At 42.8% G+C, this 23,495-nt stretch overlaps 1 protein-coding gene across 2 annotated transcripts in view; it reads left to right on the top strand.

Annotated features, from left to right (window-relative positions):
• LOC119661125 (netrin receptor unc-5) overlaps nucleotides 1-13,396 on the top strand; it is a 219,442-nt gene extending 206,046 nt beyond the window's left edge. For both annotated transcript variants that reach the window (XM_038070323.1, XM_038070322.1), the window contains 3 exons: nucleotides 4,556-4,730; nucleotides 5,484-5,560; nucleotides 5,621-13,396. In XM_038070323.1, coding sequence (XP_037926251.1) covers nucleotides 4,556-4,730; nucleotides 5,484-5,560; nucleotides 5,621-6,954 — 1,586 coding nt within the window. In that variant the 3' untranslated portion in view covers nucleotides 6,955-13,396. The remainder of the gene's footprint in view (nucleotides 1-4,555; nucleotides 4,731-5,483; nucleotides 5,561-5,620) is intronic.
• The last annotated feature ends 10,099 nt before the right edge of the window (nucleotides 13,397-23,495 follow it).

Here is a 23,495-nt window from a genome sequence, read left to right as displayed (position 1 = left end):
CCACACATCTTTAAGGGTAGAGCAGTACTGGCTGAGCCACTCCTTCGTGTTTTCGACGGAAAAGTTTATCAGTAATATTTTACCATATATACCCACTGACTCAATGCGAAACTTAATGCCTTTCGAGTGCCTTTCGAGGATACAGTCCTAGAATTTCCTCCTAATCTATTAACAGTGTTTAGCATCGTAACCGGAAAGATTGGTGTCATCGTACAAAACCCATCATCAAAACACCGCTGTCGCTTCGGTTTGCCTTTAGCCGCAAGTGCCTCGCATGCTTCTTTCCCCTCAGCCTTGGCACAGCCGGTGGGTAGTGGTTTGTCCGAAGGCTGTTTGCTGCACAAATACAGGTGCTTACCCACGTATAAGACTTTAGACTCAACAGGTGGCGCCGGTCGGAGTCCGCCCATCAAGGACTCAGTCCAAATTGGATTGGTTGTCACTTGAATAAGTGAAGAATTTCAGGTTCTCCATCGATGAGCCTAGTGTTATTCCTTCACTCAGGGTTAGATCGTCACGATCGAAATTTAGTTGTGATTTTTGTTTTTTTTTTAACTTTTTGTTTTGTGATTTTTTATAATTGGCTGCCATGGCTTTAGTTTTACCGGGGAAAATAAATCGATTTCGGCAGAGCCCCCTTTTCCGAAACAAGGCTAGCTGAAACTGGGGGTCGCCTGGTACCCATGTCGCTGACCCTTTTTGGGGAGTGGAGAGTATCAAACCATATCACACTTTCGGATCACAGGCGCATTGTTTGATTAATGAGCATGGATCCAATTCCAACCACTCCATTCCAGAATCCGCGGAAGACCAATCGGGCGACGTATAAAATAGAACTGAGCGCCCGAGTTACAATATCTGGAAGGTGCCTCAAATTTATTACTGGAATTGAGAAAAGAACCCAGATGATGAAAAGAGAAAAAAGAGCTGCACATTCAATGAATCGAAAAAGAGTAAAACACCATTTTGGAACTCAGATTTGGCAAAACAGAGGAGAACGACGAGGTTGCCCCTCAATCGAATTTTAAAGTCTATTCAGCCGCTGGCTGGAATCGGTACAAAAGGGTTCAGAGAGCTCTAAAAAAGGCATAAGATCGACTAAACGATCATCACAGAGACACTTCTGCGAAGAGGCTAACTCTCTTCAAAAAAGCTCAAAGCTGAAGCGGAGCCTTGTAAGAGAACGTAGCCAGAAGCTGGGTTATCAACGCTTACAGAGATACACAGAAATCGATCGCAAATCATCCAGTGCAACTTCCTTTCTACTAAAATAACTACGAAGACTAGCTGATCAGCTCCAAAGTGGTCATTTCAATGTAGGCAACACGCCTACCAGAAAGGCAAAACCATGGAGACAGCACTCCATGGGCTCACGGTTGGAAAAAGAGTACGCCTTAGGTGCATTCATGGACTTCGAATCGATCCGCTGTTAATCAGAGTGGAAAGAAAAACCAAAAGCTGGTCGAACAAGCGTAGAAGCCGCCTACAGGGAGGAATTCTCCCCCCTCTGTTATGGTTCCTGGTAATGGACACTTTGCTATGACTCCTGAGTGACATAAGAGTCTTCGGACAACCATTTACGGAAGATCTAGCCATAATAATTATCGGCAAGTTTGCGGAGACAATATATGACCGCTTAAATGCAACTCTGCATGTAATCCACAGTTGGTACCTCGATAGTGGGCTCACAGTGAACGCTAAGAAGACTGGACTAGTTATGTTCACCAGGAAATCCAGCAGGTACACAGTCTAGTATTTGGGAGTACATTTCGACTCCAAGCTAACGTGGAAGCGCCATATCCAGGAGCATATTGCTCTAATGTTGTACGACTCCTATAGATAAGACCTGGGGACTGTCTTCACAACAGGTTCATTTGATGTATTCATTCATAATAAAACCCATTTAGATGTAAATTGCCTAGGAGTTGCTGGAGCAATGTGCACTACGGCGACTGCGGTACCCGAAGCTATCCTTAATCTCAGCTAACTATGCATATAGACTCAATACCATTGACGCTTGGGAAGACAGCCAATCATACGGCTCAGCGTCCAACTGGAAACTTCTTGACAAACATCAGACGACTCTGATTTGGACGACTCTAATTTGGAGTTGCCACCAGGTGCCGCTGAAGCTTGACCGACTAAACAAAACATTCCCGATGCGGATGCCGAGGCATTCAAATATCGCTGGTAATGAGCAAGCTGACAGATTGGGTCGCCAAGGGTCTGGATCCACAATGATGGGTCCAGAACCAACTTTCGACATCTGCCCATCCACTATCAAGTCTTCTTTGAAAGGTGATGGTGAGGATTCACGCAGCCGAGTGGAGAAACTTGAACCCTTGCCAGGGGGCGAAAATCCTTGGAGGACCGCATATCCCGTAAGAAGTGGGGTATGAAAACCCTAGTAGGGCTTGACACTGCTGCCTAAACTACCACATAGAAAAAAAGGGTTGCTGGTCTCGGATATATGTAGCCAATGCGAGCAGGTGGGGGACGACCCTACACTTCAAATGCAACTATCCGGTCTCCACAGATCTCAGATGAAGACATCTGCGTAATATTTTCTTTAACGATGAATCTGCTCACTGCCTGCCTCTGGAAAATGTTCTCAGATTCGCAAAAGCCTGTGAATGCCCGAGGTGGAGACCATTGAAAAGGCATTTTCCGGGGATAGTGCAATGGGCCTAATAGAAAGCCTGAGTGCCTGGAACTGCGGCTACCCCCACTAAACCAAACTAAAGTAACTAAACTATCCCTTTTTTCATATAAACTCCTATTCCGGCCCCGGGGGAATCTCGCCCCCCCCCCCCCTCTCTCTTCAGGTCTGCCTGCAGCTATGCATTACAAACATTCCTAGACTGCGATACCACCTTTGAACAATTCCCGAAGCATCAATTTAACGTCTAACCATTATATAATATTATCCTTCATACGGCTTTTTGGGTTTGTTATTAATTCATCATCATCATCAACGGCGCAACAACCGGTATCCGGTCTAGGCCTGCCTTAATAAGGAACTCCAGACATCCCGGTTTTGCGCCGAGGTCCACCAATTCGATATCCCTAAAAGCTGTCTGGCGTCCTGGCCCACGCCATCGCTCCATCTTAGGCAGGGTCTGCCTCGTCTTCTTTTCCTACCATAGATATTGCCCTTATAGACTTTCCGGGTGGGATCATCTTCATCCATACGGATTAAGTGACCCGCCCACCGTAACCTATTGAGCCGGATTTTATCCACAACCGGACGGTCATGGTATCGCTCATAGATTTCGTCATTGTGTAGGCTACGGAATCGTCCATCCTCATGTAGGGGGCCAAAAATTCTTCGGAGGATTCTTCTCTCGAACGCGGCCAAGAGTTCGCAATTTTTCTTGCTAAGAACCCAAGTTTCCGAGGAATACATGAGGACTGGCAAGATCATAGTCTTGTACAGTAAGAGCTTTGACCCTATGGTGAGACGTTTCGAGCGGAACAGTCTTTGTAAGCTGAAGTAGGCTCTGTTGGCTGACAACAACCGTGCGCGGATTTCATCATCGTAGTTGTTATCGGTTGTGATTTTCGACCCTAGATAGGAGAAATTGTCAACGGTCTCAAAGTTGTATTCCCCTATCCTTATTCTTGTTCGTGTTTGTGTTTGACCAGTGCGGTTTGATGTTGTTGGTTGATTCGTCTTCGGTGCTGACGTTGCCACCATGTATTTTGTCTTGCCTTCATTGATGTGCAGCCCAAGATCTCGCGCCGCCTGCTCGATCTGGATGAAGGCAGTTTGAACGTCTCGGGTGGTTCTTCCCATGATGTCGATATCGTCAGCATAGGCCAGTAGTTGGGTGGACTTGAAGAGGATCGTACCTCTTGCATTCACCTCAGCATCACGGATCACCTTCTCGAGGGTCAGGTTAAAGAGGACGCATGATAGCGCATCCCCTTGTCGTAGACCGTTGTTGATGTCGAATGGTCTTGAGAGTGATCCTGCTGCTTTTATCTGGCCTCGCACATTGGTCAGGGTCAGCCTAGTCAGTCTTATTAATTTCGTCGGGATACCGAATTCCCTCATGGCCGTGTACAGTTTTACCCTGGCTATGCTATCATAGGCGGCTTTAAAGTCGATGAACAGATGGTGCAACTGTTGTCCATATTCCAATAGTTTTTCCATCGCCTGCCGCAGAGAGAAAATCTGATCTGTTGCTGATTTGCCTGGAGTGAAGCCTCTTTGGTATGGGCCAATGATGTTCTGGGCGTATGGGGCTATCCGGCCTAGCAAGATAGTGGAGAATATCTTATAGATGGTACTCAGCAACGTGATACCTCTATAATTGCTAATTACGACGATTAACTATCTCAAATCCTTCATTATTCTGTCAGAATATGGCATGCTTTTATTAGAAATATAATTTTCAATTTGACTGTATCCCCAGCAATAAACATTTATCATTTCAAGAAAAAATGAAAAAATTCATACTTTTTATGCGCTCATCTTCATTTCAAGTCAACTGAATCTGAATTGACGTTGAAAAAAATATAATTAATGTGTTGTTTCTCTTCATTTTTCCAGTTATGCAATCAGATTATCTCCATGATGCGGACAAGAAAGCCATACATTTTCACAGTGACACAGGAACTGCAAATTACGAATACCCAACGGCAGCACATCGTCCATTAACGGGTGGAATGGCTATGACACGATCTATTTCGGAGCATCATTACGATGTTCCGAATTTAGCATCAACGTAAGTTTAAACAGAATAAAATTCGCTTGGAGAATTATTGAAATGGAGCAGGATGTCAGCTTGGAGGGATTCCATCCGATTAAGTCAAGCTGTTTATCATTTTGTTCAGATTGTGATAGAGTTGAAGGTTCATGGCTGAAAATGAGGATTATTATTATTATTCTGTTAAGTGAAAGTCACACCGCGTCCTTAAAGAACTCATAGTATCTCAACCAGGCCTATAACCGTCAGGAAGTTTAGTATGGTCCCTACTTCCAGATCCTTCAGCTTTGCATCTGCGATAAGGTGTTCTCCCAAATGCCTCGACCTACTTTGGACAAGTGCCGAACACTGTCCCAGGATGTGTATAGAGGTTTCGTCATACTCCTCACAAAACCTCCAGGCAGAGTCCGTAGATATCCCTAGCATCCCTAGGTGATAGTTCAGCCGACAATAACCAGTGAGAACTCCCACTTTGATCGGGAGGTTCTTTTTGGTGAGGTTTAAGCAATCCTTTGTGCGCATGGGTTCGTATCCCCCAATAAGCACCCTGGACTGCTCCATCCCTGGTAGGCCCGCCCAGTATAGTTCCCTCAACCGTTCCTCTTCATTTCTTAGAGTCATAGCCATGAAACCGTTTCCGATTCCACAGAAGGGTTCTGGCCCATGTAAAGGCGTCCCTGCTCCCTTAGTGATAGTGAAATTCGAAAAGCGAATATTTTATGAATTACCTTTATAACGTTATGTTCTTATTGTGTTACTATAAATTTTTAGATATACAACTCCAATCGATGGCCTTAGCTCGAAATATTCCTACGCCACGGATACAGCAGACACAGCGACGAGTACTTGTGAGTCCTTTCTTCTAAACATTCAAATCAATTGTAATAAAAAATCTCCTTATATTTCAGCTGATTCTACCTACGATGTCGCCAGCGAGCCTCCAACCCTGCCAATGCCCCCAAAAGGGATGTGCAAACTGTCCACAACCCGTGAAGTGGTGACCAGCGTCGGTGGATTCCTCAAACTCTACAAAGGCCTAACAACAATGTACATACCAGACATGGCTGTGGGAAAGAATGCAAAGCACACAGTATCCTTGTCCATTCTCACCGACGAATGTTCAAGGATAATCACATCAGATTCTTCGACGTATCTTAGTCCAGTAGTCTACTGCGGTCCAGTTGACCTAACGTTCAATAAGGCGATAATTTTGAAAATTCCCCATTGTATGGTTGAGCCAGATCAGTGGACAATCAATGTCTACTATTCAGGATGTTTCATACAGGAAGCGAATGTGAAATGGCGAAAAGCCGCCACTATAGGGGAGGAGACAATAAATACCCCGATTTTCGTGCAAATCGACAAGGAGTTTGCATACGTGATGACCGAGCAATTAGGAAGATTTGTGATAGTGGGCGAACCGTTCGACAAAGCAGGTATAGCAACGAAGAAAATGAAATTGATCGTCTTCGGCCAAGTGGGACCAGCCAATAGTTCGACATGCAGCTTGCGAGTGTACATAGTCGATGACTTCCCCAATTGCAAGGATATGTGTTCGCGTGTCGAATCTCAACTAGGTGGCACTTTCATGGGTGAGAGTCCGCCATTCATTTTCCAATTGAACAATTGTGACTTCAACTTGAGGTTGAACTGTGCAGGGGAGTGGCAACCGGCAGTGGGATCAGACGTACAGACCATACCCTACAATCACATGCTCAACAGCAACTCAATCCTGCACTGCGAGTTCAGCCTGCAACGAAGCGAGCAGCCGTGCATAGGCGTTAAGCTAGAAATCAACTATAGTCAGTCAGACGATCTCGTGGACACCTACATGTTCGTAGTTCCTTACACTACCCTTGAGACAACCACTGCCAACTCCTCATCCAGCAGTTTGTCTGATAAAAAGAAGAACTCAGTGACCGACCGAAATGGCACTTTCATAACCGAGATCGAGGCTGAATTTAGATTACCTCGAAATGCAAAACGCTTAATTTGCGGCCTCCTTGATCCACCAAGGGCGGACGGGAATGATTGGCGACTTCTAGCGAATATCCTGAATGTCGATCGGTACATTGCGTATTTCGCAACAAAACAGTCACCAACGGAACATGTTCTGAATTTGTGGGAATGTCGAAATAAAGGTACCAAAGCTATTGTAGAGTTGATGACTGTCTTCAAAGAAATGGATAGACAGGATGTTGTCGATGTTGTTGAACAGAGTGTCGGTCCGCTGTGGTTCTAAGTGGCGAAAGCTCAAAATATTCAGGACAGCTCAAAGAAAGCAGTAATTGTGTAATCAAAACAAAACGTGTATTTCGTAAAAGAATAGTAGCGTCTAGCTTTAATTAGGTGTACAAGAGAGAAGTTTTTATAGATGGATAGTTGATTTTCGGAGTAATAATTAATCGAACTTATCCGAAAACAGTCGAGTTTTGCAGGTATATCCTTAAAGTATTATCTCCTTGCATACATCAACCAATCAATCGAAATAGCTGGTGGAAAAAACTCCAGATTTTCAGGTAGGTGTAAGCAGTGAACTTATAAACTAAGTTGTATGTTAGATTGGTTACCAATAACCGTACATTGTGATACCTTCATTGATTTACTTGACTTGAACGATTGAGTTTTCGTGATTGAAACAGAGAATTAGTACTTTTAGTTAAAAATGGATGTGGACCCTTTAGTTGCACTCTTTGGATCTCCATTCAATTTTAAAAGTTGGAACCAGCAGGACTTTTGAGCCACTCAAAGCAATCTCCTGCGATATGAATCTCACTGACCATTTGACGAAATTAGCCAAAACCCTGTGTAACAACAAGGTAGAATATTTTCCCTTATATAGTCATATTTCCATCATTACATTTTTGCATGGTTCTATGGTCCACATTGCCTACTACAGTATACTGTACTGTACCGTCCGGTCTTGAATGAAATGCTCTAACAATCTTCAAAGCCCTGATTCAATTAGATTATAGCGCCGACGATTATTATTATTATAATAGTTTCGCCTCCCCATATGAAGTTTCATGTAAAGAATTTCCTTTCTCTAAGTTGCGACCGCTGATTGATGCTGCATCCCTAATTATTTATTTCCTGAAGTAAAGTTTTCCACAGTGCTCTGAGGATCCCAATCCCTTCTGCAGAGGTGTTTCAGGAAGTTCAATTTCAAGACGTTCCTTTCATGACCATTTGATTGATATCTCCAGCATATGGACGGCTTGTTGTTGTTTATTAAAACTAACTCTCCTACAAGTTAGTTTAATACACATTACTGTTATCACTTTTTGTGGGAAAGTTTACAAATGTCATTGTTGACATTTGTCACCCCAGTCTCATGTCAGTCCGTCATTTTTTTCTGTGGCCATTGAATGCAGCGGCGGAGGCGAATTCATAATGACGCCTAGGTTCGCGCCTCCGATGTGCCGCCACAATAATTCATTCCGAAGTCCTGATAATCTAGTCCAAAAGAAGGCATCCTCCAGCTACTTAAAATCTTACCCGATATCAATCATCGGTTCGCTCTTCGAATACAACTTTGTACAACCTTTTATTTTTGTAATATATGGTATCTCTTACAACTTCAACGTACTTACTTTTGCCCTCCATAGTTCTCTAGTTTTCCTTCGGACCTTCCTTTAAAAAATGCTTACTCATAAGAGGCCTGTAGCGTATCATAACGATAACGGCATTTATCAGCAGATGAGCCAGTGAATTTGAAAAGACAGGCAATATCAGCGAACAAGCAGAGAGGAGTTAAAGGGGTTGACGAAAAAAAGCCAGGAGAAATTTTACTCTTGGCAGATATCCTGATTACGACAAGGCAAGCCAGGAAATATTCCGTCAAAACGTAGGGAAGACTTACCCCTCAACATCCACTAAAGTACCTTGGGGAGGGAGCCTTTAGGAAAAATTTCCAAGAAAGGCTTCAGTGGGTCCAAGAGGATATCGACCAAAATTGAGCAAACATTATTTTTATAGATATGATGCGGTTTATGACCTTTCAAAACGGTAAGACGGTCACTGTGTATGGTCTAAAGAAAGTGGAAGATTCCTTCAATATCCTGCGAAGATTTTTATATACAAATAGCGCTCTAAGTGGCTTGAAGGCTTGTTTTGGACCTTCACCATCATGATCTACTCCCCCAGTCGTCTAGGAGTAAAGCTTCCTCAAATGCCTAAATCCCACCAGCGATACACTGTATTTGTTGACTTAATCTTCTCAACGCTTTTCGCTCATCAAACCCAATGCTTTTTACCTTCTACCTACTTCTATCCTTTTGCATCCACTCTTCCTACGGGACTGGTATATGGTATAATATTACGTCGCGAAGCGGGATCAGTCTTTAACTTTCGTAATGGTATTCCTCTGTCCCTCCTTCTTCCTTCAAAACTACGTCTACAATAGTATTCTGTGGATATTCTTCATTGCTTCTACCACCGTTTTCTACACCTTAATCGAACTCAACATAACACGATGCTTTGCGCTGATAAGTGGGTATTGGCTACCGCCCCCATTTCTATTCTGTATGATGCGAACCTTGGGCAATGGAGGAATACATGTCCTCCATCCTCCATTACGTATTCCCATCTCAGGCAGTTCGGCGAATCTTAACGACAAAATCGGTCAAGGTATCCTCGATAGCCACCATGTCCGCCTAAAAACTGAGTCAAATCATAGCCTACGTTACCATGTCTTCATTTAATCCAGCTCTCGATGTTCAGTATAAACCTATGTGTTCCATCGTTTCTACCATTCTACAAGTGCTAGATTCCTTCCCGACTGTCGTCAGCCAGCGCTAGGTTCCCCAGTTTCAGAACTTGATGCCTTTGTAGCTGGACATTGGAAGTAGGGAACATACTAAAGTTCCTGACGGCTATAGGCCTGCTTGAGATACTATGATCAATAGGTACACTATAACCAGTAAAAGAGGCACAATAGTTATTCAAGGATGCGGTGCGACTTTCCCTTAACAGAATAATAATAATAATAAAGATTTCGACGTCGTCACCTTGGCCTCCTACGACTCTAATGGAAGTGCAACACTAGCACTCCGTTATACTAAGTTATCTTCCACAACAAAGGGCCGAGAAGTGAACCTTGTGGTACTCCACAGATTATTCGATATTGTTTAGTGCCCTCATCTGAGTCGCAACAAAGCCGGCTTCCTATCTGAAACTCGAGAACGTATAAAGTACGGTCTTTCCTCGTCGAAGGCGTTTTTTACGTCGAGGGTTAACATCGCACAACATTTATGTCCTTCAATAGCTGATATAGCCAGATTTCTAACCAAATTGACCACATCGTTCGTTGATTGGGCTTTCCGGTATCCAAACTACCTCCCTGATAGACCGCCTTCCCTTGCCGCGATTGGGACTAATATATATTTCCTATCTCGCTCGAAAAGATGGTATTTAAGACGCATATTAACCTATACGACAAAGGTTCACCCAGTGGCTTATTCGGCTTCGGAATGAGTATCAATTTTTGCTTCGTCCACTGTGCAGGGAAGATATCTTCTTTCAAGCATGCAGTGAACACCAATTTGAGAGCTAATTTCGGTATATAATACTATCTAAGCCGGGAGTCTTGTTAAATTTGATGTTCTTGACCACTTCTAATATCTCTTAATTGTTTACCTCTGCTACTTCATCAGGGTTGATTTGATCGATCAGAAGGTCATCGTGAAAGTTGTGGAGTTGATAGTATTTCAATATTCCTGACAGACCAGCATTTTCCGCACCAGATTGTGTGATGGGGTCCTCAAGGACTTCATCATAGTTTCGACAATCCGCCAGATTATTCAATTTAAACCGGTAGAGGTACCGACGAAGTGTCCCATGGTCAGGGCCATAGAGGAAAAATTCGGGCCTGGGGTGAAAATAGTGCGAAAAACGAGGCCTGCCGTGGAAATTATGCGAGTGTGGGGAGAAAATTATGTAGGCCACCTATTGTCTCTTTTTTTCATTCAAACTTCTTTTCCGGCCTCCGAGGAATTTCCGGACCCGGGACGAATCCGCCTCCTCTTTTCAGTCTAGCCCATGCTCCTTGATGGCAAGCGTTCTCATTGCCCCTGCTATCTACTTGTAGATCTGTCTCTTTCGCAGAAGAGGAGATTGACTTCACATTGTACATGCTCCTCATCTCGTTTGCCAGAATACCAATTCCCTAGATGACGAATGCTGCATCATATAAGACGCCTCTGAATTCAGAATGCACCCTTAGGATTGTCTTCCTGTAGTCTGCACTCAGTTTATGCGCGTTACATGAGATCTGAAATGTTCTTCTCCGAATCGAACACCGTGGCAATAAGTAACCTACATACATATTGCGGCTTTACTATGTTCGACATCGTCCTTAGCAATATCATACTCGCTGTGGAAATTTAGTCGCAGGTGTACTATACGCTTTCAGTGAGATTCGAACCGCAACCTTCCGTACGACAGCCTTGTGCTCTAACCACTCAGCTATCCGGACACTTTTCACAGCTTCCCACACTTAAATAGCCGCTTCTGCTGAATGTTCCCAAGGACCCTTCTACGTTTTCCATGGACAGGAATGTCGCTCGAACTTCGATCGTTTACCTAGTTGTTCATCATAGCCATCGTGTATTCTCCATTATCTGCGCCATTTTCTATGATTTCGATGTTATCATGATTGTTGGTTTCGCTATCTTTTGCGTCGTTTTCTGTCTCCAAGGTTAGAAAGTCGTCTTTGAAGTTCAATCCTGAACTCTTAGCCCACAAACTTCTTGGTCTTCGTTAAGTACAACTGCCCCATCACGCTACTTCACTGTATCCGGGTTAGCTCCCAAATAAGTAAACGCAATGATGATGTTCGAGGTTTACCAGATTTTGTTTTATTTATGGTTGCCATTGTCAACGTATTTTTGGTAACCTACGCAACCTACTACCAGCTAAAATAGCCCGTATTGTTTTCTAGAACACTAATCTGAAAGCATTTGATACATTACATCAAGGTAAGCCTATTCAACTGAGCACCATATAACCCGTTGTTAAGGGTACCTCAATTACCTTTCCGTCTCTCCTATCCATCACCATCTTTTTCGCCTTAAGTATGCTCGGCTCTACGTGTGCTCATCTTGCTGCTTGATCTTAGTGGAGGTAGAAATCCAGATACCACCTTCGCATAGAACTGTCTTCTTTGGCGCTCCCACCTACAGAATCAGGCACTTTTTAAAATAAATACAATCTGGGGGTCGTCGTAAATACTGATTCCTACTGAGTAGCTGGGTTAGGCAATAGTCTCATCAAGCTGTACTGCAGTCGTGCGTACATCTAGCGTTCAATTCGTAAAACGGACGTTCTACTCACGAGTGACTCCTTGCTTATCCTCCCCATCTTTCCTACAAAATGATTGGTTCCAAGACAGTGCCGAAGGCTCTGCGCCATTAAACTTGTGGTAGGCAACATCTGCTTAGCACACCCATGTCTAAACTAGTAGATAGTCGATTTTCACAATTATGTAGATTATTGCATTCTCGTGAAATCGAGGACATTACTTTTGAATATTTGCTCGACCTCATTAGTGTTAGATCATTCCCAACACCCACCAGCCATGGAACCTTATTGTAATCAATATAAACATCCGTAAAAGATGCTCTTGCTTACTGAACCTTCAGTGATTCTATGTTTGACATATTGTATGACCGACTATGTCGTGAGTTTTGTTCACTCATGCTCCTCGCACTTGCCGCATTCTCGATCCAGCCGTTTATGCCGTACATCTTTAATTACTAGTCCAATATATGAACTATAATAGAATTTATTATTCTACCCTAAAATTGGGTTCTCCCAGCATCTGGCGCTTCGTCAAGTCGTACCTGAGTTACCTTCTTTGGAGGGAAGGTGAAATGCATTTATGGATATACACAAAGAGTGCCCAGGCCCTGCTCTGAATAAGACTACCGCCTAAAACGCCCACCTGTTATTTCTTGGACACCTGCCTCTTTTATTTAGACCCCTGTTACTGCGGAAGCCTAAACTACTTTGTCGTTGCTTCTATCCATCTCTATTTTTTTCATCTTGCAAATGCCTTAAATTCAACATGCCACCTGACTCTATATGAGCTCATCTTTCAATTTGACCTCAATGGTGGTGTCCAGAAATTAGCTTCCCTTCGCCCGAAAAAATATTGGCGATGATGCTCCCAGGCTTCCACAGAAGCAGGTATCGTCAACCATGTCCTTGTTGTAAATAAAATCGACTTGCAATGATTTCCCGAATTTCGGGAGGTAGGATTGAAAATAGCTATGTTCACTGAGTAACTGGGTTAGCAGATTACAATCAGTGGTTACATCGTGCCAGATGAGTGGTATTTGATTCGGGGTTACTGCCGTTCGTTGATAGAACGAGCCCTCTCTTCACGAGCTTTTATGTTCGTCACTTTTCTTGAAGTGTACAAATCTCCACTTCTTAGAGAGCAAAACGATCGGAACGACTCCTGCTATCGTTATTATCAATGCTTCCGAGACAACAACGTAAGCAAACGCTACTTAAAAAGCTATCAACCATTGAATCTGCGCTACTTACGCCTTACAGGACATCATCATCAACGGTGCAACAACCGGTATCCGGTCTAAGCCTGCCTTAATAAGAAACTAGTGACATCCCCGTTTTGCGCCAATTCGATATTTTTAAAAGCTTTTTGCGCCGAAGTCCACCAATTCTTCTTTTTCTTCAGCCTTTTTCCCATTCACAAGCGGGGCCTACTCGTTGTGATCGGTTTCGCCATGTGGCTCTATCGAATGCCTGATCTGGGTGCAATCTCGAGGCTTTTAAATCCCCATCCAGCGTATTAAGCCACCATTGTTTCGGCCTACCTTTTGGTCGTTTACTATCGACTTCAATGTTCAGACCAATCTTGCCAAGTGAATTCTCGTTAGCACGAATTGTGTGACCTTACCATCGAAGACGTCTCTCTCGCAACTTTTCCACGATCTGTGCAATTGCACAACTATCGCAGATACCCTCATTTCGGATGTGATCAAAACGTGCGACGCCACTAGTTAAACGTAACATCTTCGTCTCAATTACCGGAAGACGTCGTTCATTGTTTTTTATAGTCGGCCAACACTCAGAGCCAATTCGATACCCCTAAAAGTTGTCTGGCGTCCTGACCTACGTCATCGCTCCATCTCAGGCAAGGTCTGCCTCGTCTTTTTAGAGAACATACACTGTTTAAATGTTTCAGCAACCGGTATCGATTTTACAGGCATAAACCTAAAGTCCTGTGTTCAGAATTTTCACTAATTTTTCAAGCATCCCCTCCTTCTTCGTGAAGTAATCGTATCTCAGATTGCCACATCTTACTTATGATCCACTTAACCCCCACTCAACCTGCTCACTGCTTACTCTACGTTCTCATTTCAAAAATACTCGTAAGGACACTGATCTACATTCTTTACCATGAAAACTCTCTCTCTTTAATTCAGGATGGTACGTACATATATAGCTATCGATTATATTAGTCGTGAACCTAAAGTAACTAATGATATCGGAATCATCTGTGCTCAAACGAAAACGGGTGATTATAGCCCCAGTCACAAGCCTAAACCTTAACGAAACTGGACACCCTAAAAACATAAAAACTCTTTCTAAGAACACAATTTTTTGTTATTTTTTTTATTATTGTTTATTAACCGTCTCAAGGCATCTACATTAATTATTTAAAAAAAAGATCGCAATCACAAGTTTCTTGTATGTTATTGTTTTCAAAAATTGTTTTTAGCTCATAGAATTGCCACCACGAATTTCTTGTCTTAAGAAGAGAAAACATTACGTTTGGACGTCATCCTGTTATCTAAAATAGAAAAAGATAAAATATAAAAACTGCAAATTGTACAATAAAGTTTTGTTTCAAAACAAAATTATTTTCTACTACGAATATTTTGGAGAGTCAAAGTAGAATTTTTGTAGAGAACCAACAAAAAAAAATCATTAATGGGTAAAAACATTGAAATAAAAAAAAACACAGAATAGTTTTTATACGTACTAAAGTGATGTGCCACAAACATGTTCCACAGTGAAATAATGTTAAAAATTAGGACAAAAATATTGAGGAAAAAAACGCCTATTTATAAGAAAATATTATACATAAATGTTAGAATTAGTAGTAACACTTGTACATATTACAAATATATAGTTATATATATAAATATTAATTTTTCGTTGAACGTAAAAAGGAAATAAACTATTATATAAAGTATTTAACGAAATAAAAAGGGAAAAAACAAATAAAACATACAATGATTGTGTTGCACGTATATTGTAACTAGGAAATAAATATTGTAAAATAGATTTTTTACAAAAAATGAGAAAGAACGAGTTTTATTGAAAACGTCATAAAAGATATGAGTATATGGACCTGTAATAGTTATGTTGAGAATGCATAAAGTGCGCTTCCAAAATGAACACTGTCAACCATGAGAGCAAACCTAATAAATAGTGATGAATTTTGACAATGACATTCGTCGACACGTGCTTGGTTGTAATTTGTATGGATGAGTCGAGTCCTTAGTACTTCGTCTCACGCGTGTTAGGTCTGGTGCCTGAAGTTTGCATTCGCCCACGCTTAGCGTGTGTTTATATTTGCATTTCCATTGAGACCATTATGGTTGAAACCTATCAGTTGGCGCAGTTCCAAGCAATCAGGCCTCATGCTCATTGAAATTTCAAAATTGAGTTGTCAAGCTTCGGTCACGGAAGGGAAATTTTTCATTGTGGCTTGCTCGTAATGCGTGGTTTTGACGTAAAAGGGTGAGGAAAACGAACATTGCTTTTGGGATCATAACTCGTTTCCATCGGTCGAGTGCAGAGAAGACTTGATAAGTTGAGCTGATCATTTCTCCCCATTTCCCGTTGCTGGTAGCAAAGGAGTCGTGTGACTGGAAAGTGTTTGACAGTTCAGGCTAGTAAATAACATGTAATCGAAAATTAAAACTCGAAGCCATCCTAGTGGCAGTTTTGAATCCTCTTTAGTTACCCAAAATTCCACTGCCATTTGATGGAACAATTAGGAAAAAAAATCCCGCTCGGGCTGTTGGGCACGGGAGGGATTTGCTTCCAACCAATACACCATTGAAGATAAAAAGTTATCTAGGCATATACAGGGAAGAAAATTATGAAGATGAAATGCATTTGAAAAAAGTAATGTATCATATACATACATTAAAAAAATTAGAAAACCAGTAGTCCTGACATTTTTAAATTAAAAAAAAAATTGTCATTTTTCGAATGTATTCTACCGAGTTAAGTCGAAATTCGCGGGAAATACTCAGAAGTTCTTGTACTTTTTATATGCATACATAGTTGTCTTTCACCCCTTGGCGAAGTAAAGCACGTCAACCACACCTTCGCGCTATCACTCGCGGTTACCTGAAATGCGCTTCAGCTCCCTCCAAGACTTCCCAAGATACTCGCACTCCTCGTCTACTGTTCTGCACCAAGTGCCTTTGGGGCGACTCACTCGTCGCCATCTTGGGAAAGTGTATTCCACTGAATGGCATAGCCCCCAATGCAATTATCGCATTGTTGCTTAATGCGTGACCTATCCACTGCCACTTTTATCTTTATATCACATCGCATACGAATACCAAGCCTGTGCGCCGACCAAGTTGTTCGTTTGAGAGAGTATCTGGCCAGCGTTCTCCCATGATACGACGCACACAGGTATTGACGAAAGCTTGTAGCTGACAGTGGAGTTCACTTTCCATGTGCTATTCGGCCTAACACAGAAAGAGCACGTTGACATAACTGATTTTTCAGGTTTTAGACAGGGCAGCGAAAGCGGATCTAGCGTTCTTACTGTGTCGGCCAACATCTAGTTCGGTGCCACCATCGACAGAAACCACGCTTCCTAGATATACAAATTGATCGACGCTTTTGATCATCATTATCAACGGAGCAACAACCGGTTTCTGGTCTAGGCTTGCCTCAAAAAGGAACTCCAGACATCCCGGTTTTGCGCCGAGGTCCACCAATTCAGCAGGGTCTGCCTCGTCTTCTTTTTCTACCGTAGATGTTGCCTTGGATTTTCGGGCTGCATCATCCTCATTCATACGGATTAAGCGACCCGCCCATCACAACATGTTGAGCCGGATTGTATCAACAACCAAACGGTCGTGGCATCGCTCATAAATTACATCGTTATAGAGACTACGGAAGGGCCTAGGCATAGGCCTGTAGTTAGATTAAAGAGGATGCCTCTCGCATTAAAATTTGCATCGCAGATCACTTTTTCACATATAATAATAACAATAATCTCATGGGCGTGTACAGTTTTACCCTGGCTATGCTATCATAGGTGGCCTTGAAGTCGACGAAAGGATGGTGCAACTGATGGTCATCTTCCAAAATATTTTTTCCATCGCTTGCCGCACAGAGAAAATATGATCCGTTGCTGATTTTCCTGGAGTGAAGTCTCTTTATTATGGGCTGATGATGTTCTGGGCGGATGGGACTACTCAACCTAGCAAGATAGCGGAGAATATCTTATAGATGGTGCTCAGCAACGCGATATCTCTATAATTGCTGTACTGTGTAATATCCTCCTTTTTATATACGGACAGCGTTCAATCAGCACGTGATCAATTTGGTTGAAAGTGGTCCCATCAGGAGAGGCCTACATATGTTTGTGGACCGCTTTCCGCGCAAATCAGGTACTAACAACAACCATTTCGTTTGATACAGCCAACTAAATTATCCGCAGTCCGTTATCATTGGTATTCCTATTTAAGCTATGGAAGCCGACGTATCGCCTGAATACGGGTTCCGTCCCTGCTTGGCTGTTGAAATCTCGAAGTATGATTTTGATGTCATACTTGGGACTTTCGCTTATATTTTCAAAGCCGATAGCAGCAGGTTTCATTTTTTGGCTGATTAAGAAACCTACTCCGAGTACAGGTGTAGTGGCTCTTCTCGAGGAAACCGGTCCCTTTTCAGCACATCTCTTGCAACGCTATTACATCAGCTCTAATTGGAACAGGGTATTGGATAGCTGCTGGGCAGCATTCGGTCTGTACAGGGAGCCCACTCCATGAGAAAATGCGCAAATCGTTATTCCGTTATAGTTGCCGTGTTTGTCGTTTTAACGTCCATCCTGTCCGAGGCTCCTTCTGTGGTTTGGTTGCATCGGTTTTCCGTGTAGGATTGTAGCCCTACCCAACTCCCACCTGGGGGACCAGGTGATAGAATTTGTCCCGCTTTTAGGCGCGGGGAGACTCGCATTCATCTTTCTCCGTCTGCAGTTTTTCATTAAGAAAGAACTTCTAGCGATCTCCACGTTGAGGTAGAAATAGGGTTTGATAGTAGAGCTGTTGTTGTTGGTTCAGCAGGCGTTTCCCAAGTTCAATGCTCCATCGTGAGTACTAATCCACCTCTACTATCCTTTTACCGCCAAGTCCACCATGGAACCGTTTTACCGCGTTGACCTCAGAAAATAGAACAAGCCTCTTCAAAACAATCTAAAGAAGTGCAATGCAGAAATTCCAACTGATCTTCTTCTATTAAAGGAGACTATTGTCACCTAGGGAGCTCCACTGTGTCGCCAAGAAGTTCATTGAACTTTGTTCAATCCGTTTTCCTAGAATTCCGTTTTTGTATTACAGAATTCTCACCTGCAATGGTCAGACTAAAGTCTAAGTAATGGTGACCTAAGAGAGAGATTTCATCTAGCACTCACCAGTCTCCAATCGACTGTAACAATTTTGAAGTGCAGATTGTTAGGTCAATTACTTCACTTCCCCTTGGTCCCACGAACGTAGGGGCGTAGGGGACTATATTCACGGTCAGCAAACCATCTGAAATGATAAAATCAAACAGCTTCTCTCTTCTAGGACTGCATTTGCCACTGCTCCAACAAATATTCTAAGCGTTCTCATCACAACCTATTAAGAGTTCAAGGCCATTTAATTCAACATATATCATACTTAGTTCTTGCGTCGATGGAGGACATAAAGAATCATAGGATAAGTAAGCAGAGGAAACTGTGATGTTTCTCCTCTTACCATTAACCTGGTAAGTTGACCGCAACAAGATCCTAGGAACAAAATTGTCTCAGCATGGTTGCCTCTAACAATTTTAACATCAGAACGCAAGCCCTCGGTCTCAAGGAAAAGGCTTTAACATGCCACGGGTTAATTTGACTAACATTTATGTTTGTAGACATAAATGCAATCTAATATGAAAACCACTGCTAACTAAAAAGTCTGGAGATGCCGGCACCTTTACTGGTGTAGCAGTGCCCATGTCCTCATTCTCAAGAAACTTCGCCTTCTTTTGCAGTGCCTTCCGTTGTCGCTGCTTGGCGCCCCTCCTAGGTTCATGGTGTCCGAGCTGCGTGGATCTGTTTCCCACACCAGTTGCGTCCACATTACCAGCATCCCATTTTTCCAGTTTTGCTGTGACTACAGACAGAATCTTCTCCTTTGCAGCTGAAGTTTCCTTCTGCCGAGCCTTCCTCTCCCGTTTTCTGGAAAAGTTAGGCAACAGTTTCACTGACAGGCCGGCCGCAATCAGATTTCCAGTTCCTCTCATTAAGGGAGTTTCTGTATTTTCCTTTTTGGTTGCCCACGCTGTAGATATCGGATTTTCACTGAAGTGGATAGACACAGATTTTTCCGTGGGGGGACATGCATTTGGTTAGGCCCCCAAAATCTGTGTGTCTGCCACGATTTGATTTCTCAAAGTCGCTGATGGATTCAAAGTCTGTGACTTCTTACGACTTGGAGAGTTACAATCCTTTGCTTCCATCTTCATGTGTTTTTCCTTCTTAGTGTAGTGGTAAACTTGTAATGATACGAGTGGAGCTAGGAGATCAGATCGATCATCCTTAGTGGCCGATAACGACCTAGAGGGCAGAGCTATCCCAAAAATCTAAACAAATTGGCAAAATTGACCGTGAAGGTCCGCCCACAAAGATTGAAGCTCTATCAAAGTGCTCGGTCGACACGTTCTTGCACGCCTCTCATTACCTACCTTTACCTCATTACTTAAAACAACGTGCCCTTTCCGATGCGTGGGTCCGCACCGGATTTTAAATTCGATTTTACAAGGAATTTCGCGACGGCCTATCGATGGACAAACAGAACGCGAGCTAAATTGGAAAATAAAAAAAAAAAAACCGGCTCGACCGCGCGCGTGGAGCCGTAAGTCTCCGGACCCGAATGCCGCGATCAAGGAGGGGAAGATCCACGACGGATCACCGTCTCAATTGCTGTCTCTTCCGCCTCAGATCTTGTACGAGGCGCGGCCTCTGAGGTTCCCACCCTTCCTCGACATCCTCCGGCCAGTGATTCGTTTAGAGGGTGTCCCTTAAATAGGAATTCTGCGGGAGTAAGGAGGAACTAAGGGGAGGAAGTCCTCAAACTACTTCAGATTATTCAATCATTATTATTCAAGCATTCAACACATGTTAAAACAAAAATTATTACAAAAAAAAAAAAGAAATGAAAATAAAGATAACTAAAAGGTAAAACTTATAAGAAAAGAATAAAATAAAATAAAAATCATAAAAAAAAAAGAAGAAGAAGAAAAGAAAATAAACAAAACACTTACCCAGATGTCACTCCGAGCTCGGATTGATGCTTCTGGTGCCTATTTTTTTCTTTAAATTCAAAATATTAATAATTAAAAAATATATAGTCCTTCAAAAAAAAACTAACGTTAATTCACTTCCTCTCTATAATTTCGTACTTCATGTTTTATGAGTTTGTTTTGATTATACACAGCGCGGGAATTCCGACACTTTACTTCTGCCGCTAAATATTACTTCATTCATTTGATATTTCGATTATCTGTCTTTTCAATTGTTTTTCTACTTTTTGCCCTAAATCACTGTGCATTTATCATTTGTTAACGATTGAACGATTTGTCAACGATTTGAACTTATTCAATCTTCGTTTAAAAATCACTTGCGTTAGGATTTAGCACGAAATGGTGTTAGCTTTCTTGATTGAATTCCTTTCTTTCGCTCGCGAAAACCTTCACATCTTCGGATTAATGATCCTCTTCTCTTCTCCAAGACTTTAAAAATTCACTTTTGTTCCTCTTCCTCCTCTCCAAGACTTTCCAAATAAAATTTTTCCTCTTCCTCCTCTCCAAGACTTTAAAAATTCACTTTTGTTCCTCTTCCTCCTCTCAAGCCAAAGAAAAAACCGCTCCTTTCTTTTTTTCCTCCGTCCTCACTCAGCACCAAAAACCAAATCCCCTGCCGCCAAAACTCTTCTCCCCAGCAACATCCTCGCTGTTTTTGTTCGTGCACCGCTTCTATTCCCGCTACATAGCCCTTCTCACTCGGCAATGTTGCGGCAACATGCGCATGTGCCTGCAGATGCGGCAAATCATTCGCCTCCTGTCAAGATCAATTCGCTCGTATGCATTGAATAATGTGCAATCTGCGGCGAACATTAAGGCAATTGCACACTATTAAATGCATTGTTTAAGCAAATTAATTAAGAAAGAGCCGAATGAAATTCCGCTCCCGTCGCGCAGCCGCGGTCACTACAAACTACTACATTTATAATAATAATAATCGTTGGCGCAACAATCCATGTTGGATCAGGGCCTTGAAGTGTGTTAGAGCACTTCATTCAAGACCGTAACGGTACACTAGGAGGCAATGTGGTCAGCATCGCACTCGACCGAGATTATTACCCTGATTTGACTCAGGTACTCATTCACAGCTGAGTCGACTGGTGTCCGACGTCAAATCACGATACAAATCCCACTGCCACCAGCGAGATTTGAACCGCGACCTTCCGTACGACAGCCTTGCGCTCTAACCACTCAGCTATCCGGACGTAAACTACTACATTGGCCAGCGTTTTATCGTCGAGAAGCTTGTGGTAGAGGCGTTTCTTTTCAGGGACCTTCATTTCAACATCTTTATTTCAAAGCCAAGTATTTCGGTTGATAAATCGCTTATCTGGCTTGGTTCCACGATTCTTCCACATTCGTAATGGTTGATTATCGCGATCTCATATTTCTTATTTCTTCTCATGAAATCGCAACCATTTGATGCTCGGCGGGCCAGTGCGCTCCTCATGTTATCTTATCAGTGACTTGATGCGCAAGACAGCAAGCAACAGCCGATGTTGGGGTGCGATGGTCTCATAGGGAACAGCTTCTCAATCAATGGTTGCAAAATTTCATCTTATGAGAATATATTCGGCTTGTGTTTTACTGTTTCCACTATAAAATGTATTAAGATGCACCATATATTGACAAGTACAAGTTCACTTTCATTGCATGCTCCAAATCCTTTTCCCCCATGGCACCTATTGTCGTCTGCCTTTTTACCCATATGATCATTATGGTTTCCGCCAGGCACGTTACAGATGTTTGCACCGAGAAGTTGCCAGAAGGTATCTTTCTCGGAATCAGGTCGTCCTGTCTAGGGTGCGTACGCAGTGAAGAAACGAATAGTGCGATCAGCTGATTTTCATCAGCCCGTTATTAAATAGTTCGACTTCTTTAATGGCATCATGAAAACGCTCTGAGATGGCAATATCATCACCGTATTGAGTATGTGGACTACCAAAATAAAGAAGTTTATAGCCATTTTTACCGCGTTCGCGTTCTATGTCGCAGTTTCTGGCACCAAGGAGGCGAGCGGGATAGTCAACACGGGGGAAGGTAATATTGAAGAAGAGCGAGCGGGTGAATTTTCGCTGTATCTTCTCTAGGACAAGACAATCACAATTACGGAAGGGGGACAAAATCACGGAACGATGCTCCGGGATATCGAAGTAGTGACTATCACAACGGAGTCTATCGTCAAAGGTTACGCCCGGGCCGAGGATAGAGTTCGGATAGGACACAGAGCAACCACCAAGAGAGCAGGGGAACGCGATGGAAGAGGTTCTCAGCGAGTAACACATCGAGTGGCATTTGCTGACATTAAGAGCCAACTTATTAACACCAATGGACCAAAGTATCCAAATTTCCCTGCAGGGAAGCGCAACTCATTGGGGACGAAACAGAGGAAAACAGCTTGACGTCATCGGCGTATAACAAGCAAGGACAAGTGAGGATATAAGGGAGGTCGTTGATAAAGAATAAAACTAAAAGAGATCATATAATGGATCCTTTGTGGCAGACCAGAATAGGGGGAAAAAACACTAGAAGTGCAACCATCGAAGGAAACGCTACAGGATCGGAAGGTGGAGTGAGGAGGCAAGCCATGCAATAAGTGATGGAAGAATGCTGAGAGAGGCGAGTGTGGACAATAGTATCTCGTGTTTAACGCAATCAAAGGCCTTAGAAAAGTCCGTGTAAATAACGTGGGCTTTCTGCCGGGAGTTAAGACATTTGCCCACAAAGTTGGTGAAGTCCAAAAGATTAATAGCAGTGGATCGACGTTTTATGAAGCCGTGCTGCTCCCAGGTGACCGAAGTGGGTGATTAATCAATCATTGACGTACCTCTGGAGGATCTTGGAGCGGGATGAGAGGAGCGAAATACGGCGGTATTTCTCAGCAGAAGTATAGTCACCACCTTTGTGTATGGGAAAAATAAGAGCTTCCACAGGCCAGGAAAGGCTCTAATTGAAAATAATGCAGAGAGGGAGAGAAATGAACTTAGAGGTTTTAACCAAGAAGAGGTTGGGAAGACTATTGGGACCGGATCCGACATTGGCATCAAGGTTGTCAATGAGGTATTTCACCAAAGAAGGAGTAAGGAGGGGAATGGCGGGAGATTCGGAGGAAGCTGTATTCAGAAGGGGGAGAGAGAAAGAAGAGGCAGAGGAGCTATGTACCGAGGAGAA

The sequence above is a fragment of the Hermetia illucens genome, chromosome 1 (assembly GCF_905115235.1).
Source record: "Hermetia illucens chromosome 1, iHerIll2.2.curated.20191125, whole genome shotgun sequence".
NCBI lineage: Eukaryota > Metazoa > Arthropoda > Insecta > Diptera > Stratiomyidae > Hermetia > Hermetia illucens.
The sequence above is the reverse complement of the archived record's forward strand: the minus strand, read 5'-3'. Positions and strand labels throughout refer to the sequence as shown.